The 14,957-nt window shown below is 42.9% G+C and overlaps 2 protein-coding genes across 2 annotated transcripts; both read left to right on the top strand.

Moving 5' to 3' along the window:
* The first annotated feature begins 502 nt into the window (after positions 1-502).
* LOC134032395 (nucleolar protein dao-5-like) lies at positions 503-6,516 on the top strand. Its single transcript, XM_062476368.1, has 11 exons — positions 503-737; positions 1,108-1,166; positions 1,281-1,405; positions 1,895-2,091; positions 2,437-2,640; positions 2,850-3,851; positions 3,969-4,205; positions 4,356-4,542; positions 4,890-5,681; positions 5,944-6,056; positions 6,204-6,516. Exons 1-11 carry the CDS (start codon positions 621-623, stop codon positions 6,234-6,236), a joined length of 3,066 nt encoding a protein of 1,021 aa, XP_062332352.1. The 5' UTR covers positions 503-620; the 3' UTR covers positions 6,237-6,516.
* A 653-nt stretch (positions 6,517-7,169) lies between these two features.
* Positions 7,170-12,997, top strand: tmco6 (transmembrane and coiled-coil domains 6). Its single transcript, XM_062476369.1, has 12 exons — positions 7,170-7,472; positions 7,759-7,862; positions 8,015-8,124; positions 8,222-8,405; positions 8,530-8,634; positions 8,755-8,843; positions 9,085-9,201; positions 9,334-9,448; positions 9,542-9,722; positions 10,241-10,335; positions 10,446-10,613; positions 12,650-12,997. The coding sequence occupies exons 1-12, from the start codon at positions 7,382-7,384 to the stop codon at positions 12,776-12,778; spliced, it is 1,488 nt and encodes a 495-aa protein (XP_062332353.1). The 5' UTR covers positions 7,170-7,381; the 3' UTR covers positions 12,779-12,997.
* Positions 12,998-14,957: the final 1,960 nt, after the last annotated feature.

Consider the following 14,957-nt stretch of genomic DNA (forward strand, 5'->3'; position numbering starts at 1 on the left):
AATAGGGAGGGGACTTTTTACACTCTCCCGGATTATATAGACATCGTCTGTTCACATAGGTTTACTTTCATGCTCTTAAACAGGATGTGTGATTGGGGCTTTTATTTTTGTTGCTTCCCTCAATGCAAAGCATTTCATACAGGGAAGGCCTTACAGAGAGAAAGGAGCTTTGTATGGGTGGACTCACCCTCACAGTAGTTAATTCAGGATCATAATGACCAGTGAACACAGCAGAGCTCAGGCTCAGTTCTCATTTCCAGCCTGCTTTTTCAAAAACAAAACAAAAACAAATCAATAAATGGTTTTGACTCGTTTCAAAATATGAATGAATATTCATAATATTATAATATGAATATAACATATATATATATAACTGACACATTTACGGAGGTTAAGAGAATGGCCTACAGGCCAGAATCAAAAACAAGTGAGTTTGCAGGGAGTGTTTCTCACACTACAGATCCCACAATGCCTCCGTGCCTTGAACGGAACGATGAGTATAGGTCAAAGTTGAAAGTGTAACATGCGCGATGTAGGAATTGAAAGGAACTTATGCTACAGTGGGCAGTTTAAACTGTAACAATACGGTTCATTGTTTTGTATTGCATTAGTGGAAGACCATGTCTTCAAAAGAAAAGCATGCGTCCAAACACAATTTGATCCACTTGATCTATCGGCATTTGAAGGAGAACGGTTTCCAGAAGGCGGCAGAGAAGCTCCGAAAGCATGTTCCACAGGTCAAGAGAGCCAACTTCTTATAGCGCCCCTCTTACAGATTAACTGTTTTTTTCGGGTCTGTGAATGCAATGGAGTTGACAATTCTGTATTTAATAACTCCTTTGGAAGACTTTGCGTAAGACGTCTGTTTAGAATGAATGGGATTCGATGCACGCAATGATGTGCACAAAATGAGTTTCATTTTTACATTATTGAAAGTTAACTCTATCAGTGACTGAACTGCACGTTGTTGTTACATAGTAATGCAGTATGCTGCCTAACTACGGTATTTTCTACTTGCATTTATGTGGACAATTTGGAATGTGATGCAGAAGCCTATGATGCAAATTTAACATTCTAATTCTGATCCTCTGTCTGAATGTTCATTAGGGAGAGACAGCAGCATTGTCCAGCTCACTTTTGGACATATACAACAAATGGTCTGGGGAGTGAGTATAAGATTTGTTTAGTTTTTCTCGTTTGACAGCTAGTTGCTATGTTTTTACATTGTTGTGTGACTCGCAACACTGACAGTGTTGTATTTTTGCTGTTGTCCTTGTCAGTGTATCTGAGGATGCAAAGACCTGCAGAGTAGCAGATTCATCAGAGCTGCCAAAAGAGCGTCAAGCTGACCCGGATAGCAGCACAGAGACCTCTGACTCGGAAGATGAGACGACACCTGTCAAAGGTAGCAATGCTGCATCTTCTGCCACATTGTCAGTGGATCTCAGCCCTGTTCCTCAGGGACCTCCGGTCCTGTATGTTTTAAATGTTTCCTTGCTCCAACACACCTCATTCAAATGAATGGGTAGTTATCTAGCTCGGCAGAAGCCTGGTAACAACTTATTCATTGAAATCAGATGTGTTGGAGCAGGGAAACATTTAAAACATGCAGGACCTGAGGACCAAGATTGAGAACCATTATACTAGAGTCTTTGTGCTTCCTAATGGAAATTAATGACGAATTGATAGAAAAACAATACAGAATAGTGTATGGCATACTGAATGCAGACGATTAGAAGGACCATGTTTTTAACATTGATTTGACCACTCTAACCCTAACCCTGACATCATTATGATTATTTCGTATCTCTGTGATCTTTCCTCATTGAACTGCGTAGAATTGGTAATCCTGTATCCCGCTTGGAGATGGTTCATGTCTTATAACTCTATTCAGCCCCAGACAAGACTAAGCCTCCAATTGCCAGCCCTGCCAAGTTCCCTGCAGCCAACCATGTGCCAGCTTCCAAGGTCAAGGCAGGGTCAAAGGTCACTCCACCAACCCCCAGCAAGAAACAGCCGGAAAGTTCTGACAGTGAGTCCGCCGCCAGCAGCTCAGAGGAAGAAGAAGCAAGTCAGAGTCTACTGCCACAGGTGAAGTGCGAGGAAGGGTGGAGATGCATACGTTGATTATATTTACATTTAGTCATTTAGCAGACGCTCTTATCCAGAGAGACTTACAGTAAGTACAGGGACATTCCCCCGAAGCAACTAGGGTGAAGTGCCTTGCCCAAGGACACAACGTCAATTGACACGGCCGGGAATCGAACTGGCAACTTTCAGATTACTAGCCCGACTCCCTCACCGCTCAGCCATCTGACTCCCAGTTGATGCTGTTACACACACGATAGTGCCGTACCTTGCAATAATATTAACATGAGTTTATTATTAGACGGATGGTTTGACTGAAAATACTTAAATGATCGGTTTCTTCCGCAGACTCCTGTCACTCCTAACAACAAGTCAGCTCCTAAGCTGTCCTCAGCTAGGCCCCTGGTAGCCCCCTCCTTCACCCCCTCCTCCACCACGACCAAGCCCTCCGCTGCCTCCCCTGTTACAGCCAAGTCTCCGGCTGCTCCTCCAGAGTCGTCCAGCGAGAGCAATGACACATCCTCAGACAGTGAGGATGAGGGTCCGGCTATGGTGAGTTGTCATGTTAGTTACACTTGTTTATGATAACTTATACTGGGTGTTCCAAACACCAGTTTATTAGTTTCTAGTTGGTTGTTGTAGATGGCTGAAGATTTTCAAGAAATGTCAAAACTAGGGGATGTCAAAACCGAACAATTGTATTTTTATTAATCTCATAAGATCCTCAACAGAAATAACTTGTTTTTGTTTGTTTTTAAAAGCCCTCAACAGCAGAACCAGCCAATGAGTCAATTCTTACAGCCCCAGCTTCTACCAAGGCCAAGCAGTCAGCCACTCCTGCTCCCAGTATCCCACTATCAGCCGGTAAAGAGCCCCAGACTGCCGTAGACAGTGACACCACTATGTCTTCATCAGATAGTGAAGAGGGCGGTCCAAAATCACCCTCTACACCGACAACACCAACCATTAAAGCTGCGGCCATACTTACCCCAGCTAAACCAACCCCAAGTAAAGTTGTATCCACAACTTCTAAGACTAGCAAAGACTCCAGTGAATCAAGTAGCGAATCAGCATCATCAGATAGTGAGGATGAGAGTGTGGAATTACCCCCCCCACCCAAAACAGCAGTGGTAACAGTGACCACTAAAGGTGTGGCCATACCTACCCCTGCTAAACCAACCCCAAGCAAAGGAACCACCATAGCAACCACCCCAGCTAAACCAACCCCAAGTAAAGTTGTATCCACAACTTCTAAGACTAGCAAAGACTCCAGTGAGTCAAGTAGCGAATCAGCATCATCAGATAGTGAAGATGAGAGTGTGGAATTACCCCCCCCACCCAAAGCAGCATCGGTGACAGCGACCACTAAAGCTGTGGCCATACCTACCCCAGCTAAACCAACCCCAAGCAAAGGAACCGCCATAGCAACCACACCCGCTAAACCAACCCCAAGTAAAGTTGTATCCACAACTTCTAAGACTAGCAAAGACTCCAGTGAATCAAGTAGCGAATCAGCATCATCAGATAGTGAAGATGAGAGTGTGGAATTACCCCCCCCACCCAAAACAGCATCGGTGACAGCGATCTCTAAAGGTGTGGCCATACCTACCCCTGCTAAACCAACCCCAAGCAAAGGAACCACCATAGCAACCACCCCAGCTAAACCAACCCCAAGTAAAGTTGTATCCACAACTTCCAACACTAGCGAAGACTACAGTAGTGATTCATCATCATCAGACAGTGAGGAGGAAAGTCCTGCTGTGGTAAGTTGATTAGAGCTGGGCCTAATACATATGCCAGCTAAAAGATCTTTCTCTCCCACACTGATAACTAATTGAACGTGACGCTTTACATACATTTTCATCCTCATACCAATGCAGGCAGCTACACCAGTGGCACCAACCAGTCTGCCAGCATCAGATGTCAGAACAAAACTTAAGTCAACCAAGGCAAAGACGACTAGCACGGCTCAGCCCAAGTCTACTGCTCCAGCAGGAGATGAGTCCAGCAGTGGTAGCCACCCGAAAGGAGCTCCTGAGAAGCAGGCGGAGGTTCAACTCAACCCCCCAGCTTCAACCAAGAAGGCCAAGAATGACGCTAAGAAAACCGCTCTCAAGGTAAGCTTCAAATCAGGAGGATCCAGGTCATTGACACTGGCTGGCGTTTGCTAGTTAGTTACAGAGGTTGATTTGCTTTTATTCCCTATATTGTCATTGCATCATTACAATCAGTGTTAAACTTCTATTTTCTCTATCTTTTCTCCAAAGCCCTCAGCTCCACCCGCCAAAAGGAAAAAACCTGCAGACAAACCATTGGACACACCAGTCAAGACCAAGAAGAAGGCACCTCAGGCCCAGATCCCTGCTCCTTCCTCTGCTCCTCCTCCAGCCAGTGATGACTCAGACAGCAGTCTGGACGTGGAGATGTGGAAGAAGCGGATCCTTGAACTGTCAGGTACAGGGTTTGTGCGTACAGTTTGTGTATGATGAAGATCAAATAAGTCCTCTTGGACTCCAAGTGCCCTGAGTTAAGAGTCAATTGACATCCCAAAAAATAAAAACATAATGGAGTACTCCAGGGGCTTGAGTTTCATAATATATGTATTTTTTATTTATTTAAAATCTGTCCCCCCTACCCTCACACTTTTTAATAAGAAAATTGTATTTTACAGCCGCATCCTCAAGTCATTTAAAAAAGCTGTCTTACACACATTTGAAAACAAACCTACGGTGTACTCATTGAGAAGGTTAATTGGGGAGACTTTGTTCTACAGTTTTAACTGGTGCTGATTTTGTTCACAGACACTGACCTCGCCAAGATGGACGCCATCAGTAGTCTGAACCCTCCACCTGCTCCCGTCATAACCCCCAAAAAAGCAAGAGCACCAAGGAAACCCAGGGCGGAAGCCACACAGAAGAAGGAGACCATGCCTAAAAAGAGCAAAGCTACACCTATTAAGAATGTAGAGGTTGAGGGGAATGTCAAAACCAAAAAGACCAGTAAAGCTAAGTCCGGTCAGACAAATAAGGCCCCACCTGACAGCCCTGTGACTACAACTTTACCCAAAACACCCAGCAATAAGCCTGCAGAGTCCACCCTTGTATCCACCCCAAAACCTGATGCGGTCAAGAAAAGAAAAAGGAAAGCCAGTGAAGCTAAAGCAGATGAGAATCCTACAGAGCCCAAGAGGAAAAAGAAACAAAGAGAAGAGAACAAGGAGAAGATGGTTGAGGCAAGTGAAGAAACGGGGAAGGTAAAAGATAAGGAGAGAAAGAAGGAAGCAGGGAAAGGAAAACAAGCCCCAAAGGTAAATGAGAAAAACAGTGAGCCTGAAGAACAGAAGGAACCAGAGAAAAAGAAAAAGGTGGCCCAGACAAAGAAAAAATCCATGGACAAAGCCATTGAGGACACCAAGAAGCCCAAAAAGGAAAAATCAGAAAAGACTAAGATTGAAAACAACACGCAGATAACTGAGAAGAAGAAGAAGAAAAAAGAGAAGAAGAAAGAGAAGGATGGGCCTCAAGAGATTTTAGCTGACCAAGAATCCCTACCTCTGTCTAACCTCGTGACGCCTCCAACAGAGAAGAAGAAAAGTAAGTGTCTCCTCATTCAATATGATTGTGTTTATTTTATGTGAGGTTGTTTAATGTGTTTTAATTAGCAGGTGTTGCATTCAAAACTTAAGCTCCGGAGCTTACGCTGAACTTGCTGATCACTTTACTGGGAACAGTGTGCCGATGCTTGAATTGTTTTGGCAGAAACACGATTGATGACATCTGTAGCATTGTTTAGTTGCACTGCGTCCTCTTCTCATTTGGCTGCACTAAATGGTTCCACTGGTATTAATGTTTTTAGAGAAAAGCAAGGTGAACCTGCCAGAGATTCCAATGATATCTGTCAACCCGGGCCCAGACTCAGCCCCCACAGACAACCCTCCAGCGACAGCAGAGCTTACACCTAAAAAAAAGGTGATGACATTATCATCACCATCATTATCATTGCCATAAAAAAAACATTGGTTCAACAACTTCTTTCTTTTTTTGGTGGTGTCTAGAAAAAGTGAATCTGTTTTGAAGAAAAAACTTTTTTTGAATGTAGTTTTCCATTCCTTTCAGAAAAGAAAATCATCCAAGAGCACATTAACATGAGGACGACGAAGAAAGAATATTTATGACAAATAGAAAGATACAAAGGGAACATGGTCCCGTTAGTTAGCTGGGCTGATGTGAAAAGTCTTCCTCATTGGTATCCAGCACAGGTTTAAAAGTGATCAACTTTACTGTATTTTAACCCTTGTGTTATCTTCGGGTCATTCTGACCCATCAGTCATTGTGACCCACCGTCGTATTGCGACAAATTTACCTCATACAAAAACAAAGTGAAGCATTTTCTTTTAACTGTCGGGCTGTCTCAGACCCCCCACATTGGAATGGTTAAAAGAAAATTATTTTTATTTGTTTTTGTATTGGGTAAAATTGGGTAAACACAACAATGGTTCGTTATGAACCTTTGGGTCATGTGACCCGAAGGCAGCACGAGGGTTAAAGACGTCTCTGGACAATTTTTTACATTGAATACTGAAACTGTTCTATAAACAATATTTTTTACCAGTCCATTTTTTATTTGATTTTTTATAGTAGACTTGTAGTCTTTAACCGTATTTCAGTGGAAGATTGTTGACAGTCTCATGTGCTGCTACAGACAGTTTTATATTTCTCATGTTAATCCTTTGTCAGTGCTCGTATCATGGCATGAATGTGTGTGAAAATGATACAAAATGTAAAGAAAATGAAATACAATGTATGAAGAGTGAAGACCCTCCAAACTTTATTGTCAACGTTATTTTAAGTGGTGGTTTGATGCATGAGATTCACAGATAGTTAGATGCCCACTTGGACTGGATTGTTCTATGGTGATCTACAATTCTTTGTATGCAAGAAATTATAAATTGATGTTTTTAACAAAATAATGGCAATCAATATGGATTGTCCCCCCTGTTTTGATATTTTTTAAATAACTGATATGCATGGTATATTCTTTTTTTAATAGAATTGAATGGCATTTGTACAAACTCATATTTGAATGTTTGTGGGTATTCGGTTGGTATTCTGAAGTTGTTTCTAAGACGTTTGTCTGACGCCAGTGGGCGCTACAGACATCTACAGTCTCATCACAATTCCTTTGCCTTCCGGAGAAGAAGAGCATCATGTCAACAGCAGCAAGCATGCTAAACTCGGTTGCTAGTTAGCAGTTTTATCTCACTTTAAATAAATAACGTTTCTGACTGATAACAATGTGGAGGTTAAATACGGTTAGACACAAGGCGGGTCGCAAGGGCTGCAGCTTGGAAGAGTTGAAATTCAAGAGGCGAGATCATGAGAAAGGTGAGTTAACAAGCCAATAACTGGGCTCTCCATCGCCTTGGACGGTGGTACGTAGACAAAGTATGTAGCTGTATACTCGAGGTATAAACAAATACCAAAAAGTTGAATATTGTAAGTACTGGTTGTAACATTTTAATTTTAATATGCCTTGAGTGTACAGAAATAGACATATACATAGAACTTCGTAGAGAAGTTTGACTTAACACTAGCCTATCGTCGTCCAGAAATCTGATTGACAAAGGTCAGTAGAGTTAGTTATTTACTGTGAACTTCAATCTGTCTGGAGAACTCCGACAGGCCCGGAAAGACAGACAGCTGGTCAGTAAGAGACTCCTGTTGAATGAAGATGATGAAGTGGACAGCGCCATGGACATACAGTCCAGTGATCAGGTGTGGCTCTGGTTACCTTTCTTCACAGATGCTATTCATATAAGGAATATTATATGAATAAACAAACGGACAAATCACTCCTGTTAAAGTATGAATCAGTTGCTGATCTATCGTACATCTATCAAAGGATACATTTTATTTCTGTGTGTCAGGTGGTGGAGTTGTTCCTGAAGGTTCTGAATGGTGGGGAGGAGAGAGGGGATCACCTAAGCACTCTGAGGAAAGCCCTGCGGAATCCCTCAACGCACCTCCTCCTAATCAAGTATGACGGCTGTGTATTCTGAAAATGGCATCCAAGTCTTGTCAGGATGTCTGCTGTGGATAATAAAGTTCTTTTCTACCTGTGTGTGTGCCTTCAGGCAGGAGAACAGCATGCATGTCTTGGTGGGGCTCCTCAGTGGCTCCAACGCCCAGTGTCGTCTGGAGGCTGTGAGGTGTCTCCACGAGCTGTCCCACTCTCCCCACCCTAGTGTGGGACCTGCATGTCTGCCTGCTACACCTTACCTCCTCACCTACCTGTCTGGACAGAGCGCCAAGTTCACTGTAGGCACCAAAATACACACAGCAAGTCATGTCAACAAACAGTCGGATATGGTATTGATATTTATCTCACTCCTGTGTGTATGTCTCTGCGTGTGTTTGTGTTTGCTTGCACACCCCTCCACAGGAGCTTTGCCTGTACACTTTAGGTAACCTTTGTCCAGACAGTGATGCCATTGTAGAAAAGCTCCTAGCCCAGGGTCTCATCCCTGCACTGGCAAACTGTATCCAGGTAGGAACTATACATATACCTATGCATAACCTTTTGTGAGCTGTTAATAGACTGCCATATTTCCTAATAGGGTGCGTACTGTATCTTTATACAACGTGTACATTATGTGTGTGTGTCCAGATCCAGAGGTCCAGCCTAGCCGTGGTAGAAGCAGTGGGGTTTACGCTCTCACAACTCCTCCAAGCAAAACATGCTGCAGAGATTTCCCCGTAATTTGTGGACTATGTATCATACCATGAAACTCTCTAATCTCTCTGATACCCTGAATTTATAGAATATCGTCTTTCTGTCTGGTTATCTTTCTGTCTGCTACTGTTGTCTCTGTCTTACTCTCTTTTTGTCCCTCCCCCTGACTTTCTGTCTCTCCATCTGTATCTATCTAGCTGTATATCTGTCTCTGCCTGTCCGTCTGTCTATACACTCTGTTCATACTGTAATTCCCATATGCAGGCTAGTCCTGGCCTCAGGGTTGGTTCCCCATCTCCTCTCTGTGCTGACTGTCGACCCCCAGTTCGGTCTGTCCCCTGCCATTGAGTGTGCCTGGTGCCTGCACTACCTCATTTGCAGGTGGGACCCTGTTGTTGTCTGGGTTTCCAACTGTTGGAATATTGCTGGATATTTCATAATTATGGCCACCATATATGTAAGCTATCTGTTGAGTTTAATATATTTCATTGTGTCCATCTGCTCTGTTGTCAGTAATGTGGACAACGGTGCCCTGCTGGTTCAAGGGGCTCTGTCACAGTGCAGTGCCCTTCTGGTGACACTGGGGGGCGCAGTGGCTGAAGGAACTAAACAAGAGGGCATAGAGCTGGTACAGGAAAATCTGGATCAAAACATTTAGTCTTAAACTCCACTAAATATAATAGACATTTTATCATATTTTCTGTTTCTTCTCGCGTCACAGTTAATCTGGCCCTTGCTGCGCTGTGTGGGGAACCTGTTGTCCTCCAGACCACTGAGGGAGCTAGAGCCCCAGCTGAGAGATGCTCGTCTCCTGGCCGCTCTGTGTGCGTTTACTCTGGCCTTCCTGCAGATCCAGCCAGCCTTGGCCAGAGAGAGTACATGGGTCCTTAACAACATCACAGGTATGTTCACACTCTCACAGGGCTCTCAAGTCTCACGCATTCGCCGTGAGACTCACGCATTTCAACCATTTGTCACGCAACACCTTGTATTTCTCACAATGAGAAGTAAGGGATCATTTGTCCCGCTACATACAATTAATGGACGAGGCGCAAGCATACGGAGTGACGTTTTCCGGTGAGTTGATAGCTGTCTCGAGTAATACAGAGTTAAATGCCACCTACCAGCCACCTACCAGCCAATCAGAAACGTCACCAGCACACACACACACCCGTCTCCTGGATTTTTGTACACAAACGTTGACAGGTTTGATCAAACATGAGAGCCCTGATCGCTGCTCTCATGTAAACTGAAACCGGTTTTGTTTCTACCTCAGGGTGGTCATGATTTTGTTTAACTCTTTCATTTTTTACATTGATAATCAGCACTGAAATGTGAATGTATTCTTTTTTATAAAGATACACGTTGTTCTGTCCTTCTCAAGTCCTGCTGCTGTGATTTTGATCTCTTTCTCTCTCAGCTGACTCCAGTCGGTTCTGCTCAGCCCTGCTGTTTCTCAACCTGGTTCCTAGTCTCATTCAGATGTTGCCTTTCTCCCGAGGCATCAACACTATGGTGAGTAAGACCTGTAAAGACTGTTGAGGAGAAAGAGTTCAAATCAGATATTCATTAAATCAGTTTCATGGAGAAGCTTTTCTTCATTCAACTCTTCTTGTTGAGAGCAGGTGCTAAGGATTCTGGGTAATGTGGCCCATAAAGGAAGTGAGTACTGCATCCAGCTGGTTAAGGCAGGTCTGCTGCCAGCACTCTGTGCCACACTCAAGATGGCCGACCAGGAAATGGTGACCCTCAGTCTGGAAGTTCTCCTCATGCTGCTATGCAGCAGTCCACAGGTACAGCCAGTGACACACTCAAGATGGCTGACAATATATAAATATACAGTTAGGTCCATAAATATTTGGACATTGACACAATTTTCATCATTTTGGCTCTGTATACCACCACAATGGATTTGAAATGAAACAATCAAGATGTGCTTTAAGTGCAGACTTTCAGCTTTAATTTCAGGGTATTTACATCCAAATCAGGTGAACGGTGTAGGAATTACAACACATTTTATATGTGCCCCCCCCCCCCCTTTTTAAGGGACCAAAAATAATTGGACAAACTAACATAATCATAAATCTAATTGTCACTTTTAATACTTGGTTGCAAAATCCTTTGCAGTCAATGACAGCCTGAAGTCTGGAACCCATAGACATCACCAGACGCTGGGTTTCGTCCCTGGTGATGCTCTGCCAGGCCTCTACTGCAACTGTCTTCAGTTCCTGCTTGTTCTTGGGGCATTTTCCCTTCAGTTTTGTCTTTAGCAAGTGAAATGCATGCTCAATTGGATTTAGGTCAGGTGATTGACTTGGCCATTGCAGAACATTCCACTTCTTTGCCTTAAAAAACTCTTTGGTTGCTTTCGCAGTATGCTTGGGGTCATTGTCCATCTGCACTGTGAAGCGCCGTCCTATGAGTTCTGAAGCATTTGGCTGAATCTGAGCAGATAATATTGCCAGAAACACTTCAGAATTCATCCTACTGCTTTTGTCAGCAGTCACATCATCGATAAATACAAGGGAACCAGTTCCATTGGCAGCCATACATGCCCACGCCATAACACTACCTCCACCATGCTTCACTGATGAGGTGGTATGCTTTGGATCATGAGCAGTTCCTTCCCTTCTCCATACTCTTCTCTTCCCATCATTCTGGTACAAGTTGATCTTGGTCTCATCTGTCCATAGGATGTTGTTCCAGAACTGTACAGGCTCTTTTAGATGTTTTTTGGCAAACTCTAATCTGGTCTTCCTGTTTTTGAGACTCACCAATGGTTTACATCTTGTGGTGAACCCTCTGTATTTACTCTGGTGAAGTCTTCTCTTAATTTTTGACTTTGACACAGATACGCCTACCTCCTGGAGAGTGTTCTTGATCTGGCCAACTGTTGTGAAGGGGTTTTTCTTCACCAGGGAAAGAATTCTTCTGTCATCCACCACAGTTGTTTTCCGTGGTCTTCCGGGTCTTTTGGTGTTGCTGAGCTCACCAGTGCGTTCTTTCTTTTTAAGAATGTACCAAACAGTTGATTGAGCCACACCTAATGTTTTTGCTATCTCTCTGATAGGTTTGTTTTGATTTTTCAGCCTAACGATGGCTTGCTTCACTGATGGTGACAGCTCTTTGGACTTCATATTGAGAGTTGACAGCAACAGATTCCAAACACAAATACCATACTTGAAATGAACTCTAGACCTTTTATCTGCTCCTTGTCAATGAAATAACGAACTCCCATGAGGGAATAACATACACCTGGCCATGGAACAGCTGAGCAGCCAATTGTCCAATTACTTTTGGTCCCTTAAAAAGGGGGGGGCCACATATAAAATGTATTGTAATTCCTACACCGTTCACCTGATTTGGATGTAAATACCCTGAAATTAAAGATGAAAGTCTGCACTTAACCCTCGTGCTGCCTTCGGGTCACATGACCCAAAGGTTCATAACGAACCATCATTGTGTTTACCCAATTTTACCCAATACAAAACCAAATAAAAATACTTTTCTTTTAACCTTCGCAATGTGGGGGGTCTGAGACAGCCCGACGGTTAAAAGAAAATGCTTCACTTTGTTTTTGTATGCGGTAAAGTTGTCGCAATACGACGGTGGGTCACAATGACTGATGGGTCAGAACGACCCGAGGAGAACACAAGGGTTAAAGCACATCTTGATTGTTTCATTTCAAATCCATTGTGGTGGTATACAGAGCCAAAATGATGAAAATTGTGTCAATGTCCAAATATTTATGGACCTAACTGTATATATCACACCACCAAGTGCTTAAACCACTAATAATGCTTTCCTGTCCAAATGTTTGTCCTTGTAGGTGGCAGAGGAGTTTGTGAAACAGAGTGGACAATCCTTGCTAGAGGCTATTCAGTACAACAGTGAGGGAGAGATGCGTCTGAGAGCGACATACCTCCTGGAGAACAACCTGACCCCCACTGACCCCTAAACCCCAACCCTACTAACACCTTGCATATAGGATTCAGTCTAGCCCAGCAAGTACCTCAAATATACTGTTTATGATCAGTACACAACATTCTTGCCAATTGCCATCATGCACATATGTATGTTTAAAGTGTTTTTATATGATGTTTTTATGATCCACCCTGTGGAATGTCTGTACAGTTATACAATAAAGTAAAATGGGTAGGGATATATTTTTATGGCAGATTTGAATGTAATTAATGAATTTATATTGTTTGTCCTCTCATTGAAGCTCGATAACTGGTTGGTTGTCTGACTTAAGACTCTTACACACTCCTAATTACTCATTATACATTTTGATAACTAACGAACTGGTAACTATTTTTGTATTTATAGTGTGCCAAGAATATGAAGTACTTTACCAAGTTCCTTTCTAATAGACCAATTATTTGTTTGTAAACATTCGGGATGCGCGCGCAATGTGGCTGCAGAAAATCGGGAAAGGATAGCCTTTATAATGGCTAGAGAAGTACACGGATTATACAAATAGTTCGATTTAAAAAGACCAAAAAGGTCGAGGAAGACAGCCCTTAAGAGAGAAAGCCATTCCCCATTGATCTGTCACATCAGAATTTTGATTTGGGTTACGAAAGTCTTGACATTTGAGTGAGAATGTCGCCCGGTAGACCGCAAAGTCTTAGGCGGCAGCTATGTCTTCAAGTCATGTCACAAAGTTCATAATTTTACAGTTTTACAGTCAATTCTACACCTATAAAGTCGAGCAGGTCAGCTTTCAAGAGATATGGGAATTCTGCTTTTAGCAAGCTGGTCCGATTATTTTTGTGATTTGTGTAAAACTGGCAATCTGAGTGAGAAGAACCCTATAATTCCTGACAACCACCCATGGCTTCAACTGAGGATAATTCAGTCTCTTGGAATGATTTATCTGAAATAAATATGTAATGGCATTTTTGTGATGAAAAGTGCACTGATATAATGTACGTTAGCCAACGTTACTCGTTAGTAGCTAACCGTTGACGAACGTTGCTAACGCTAGCTAGCTATACAAGTTATAAAACTGTCTTCTGAATATTCACCACTACTATAATCCAGCTGATTGCGTCCATTTATATCCCTCCAGGCTTTTGTAGGCTTTCAAAGACTCAAGAGTAGGACGAATGAAAGTTGATAAGAATTGTAAATATCTGGATACAGAAGGTCAGGGAAGCCTTCCGTTTCACTCGTAAAGGTCGTAAAATAACTCCGGGAGCATTATATGGATCACTAATGTTTAACCCTTGTGTTATCTTCGGGTCATTCTGACCCATCAGTCATTGTGACCCACCGTCGTATTGCGACAAATTTACCTCATACAAAAACAAAGTGAAGCATTTTCTTTTAACCGTCGGGCTGTCTCAGACCCCCCACATTGCGATGGTTAAAAGAAAATTATTTTTATTTGTTTTTGTATTGGGTAAAATTGGGTAAACACAACGATGGTTCGTTATGAACCTTTGGGTCATGTGACCCGAAGGCAGCACGAGGGTTAATAGACCAAGTTTTGCTTTATAGCTGCCTATGTATTTTGAATTAAAGTGCGCAGTGAACTCGGACAGGTTGAAATCCTTGCTGGCGCCGTTCATTTTAGCCATTACTTTCCTGCCAAAATGGCGACGTTAACAGGAAAGTCACGTGACGTCCGGAGCTCTATATTCAATCTTAAGATTAATTTATACTTCGGTCGCGGACACTTTTGAAATGGTCGCCGACGAAAAAAAAAGTGTCACTCAGGCTGCTGCATTTATACTTTGGAAAACAGTCGCCTGTGCTCAAGGTTCGCGTGACGTAAACAGAATCATTTTACCGTTACATTCATAGCTATGGTTACATTGTTAACGCTTTGTAGCCTAGGTGATCAATCGGAGAAACTGACAATTTTAATTTTTCACTATGTGACGACATCCGCGCCAGTAGAAATTTCTCCTGGTAGGCGACACTTCTAAGCGACGGTTAAAAGTGTCGACCGAGACGTCATTTCTGTCGGCGACCTTTTCAAAAGTGTCTGCGACCTAAGTATAAATTGGGCTTAAGCACGGTTAAAAGTGTCGACTGAGACGTCATTTCTGTCGGCGACCTTTTCAAAAGTGTCTGCGACCTAAGTATAAATTGGGCTTTAGAAGTCAAACAAACTGAGACTAGCAGTT

Source organism: Osmerus eperlanus, chromosome 13, assembly GCF_963692335.1.
Source record: "Osmerus eperlanus chromosome 13, fOsmEpe2.1, whole genome shotgun sequence".
NCBI classification, from domain to species: domain Eukaryota; kingdom Metazoa; phylum Chordata; class Actinopteri; order Osmeriformes; family Osmeridae; genus Osmerus; species Osmerus eperlanus.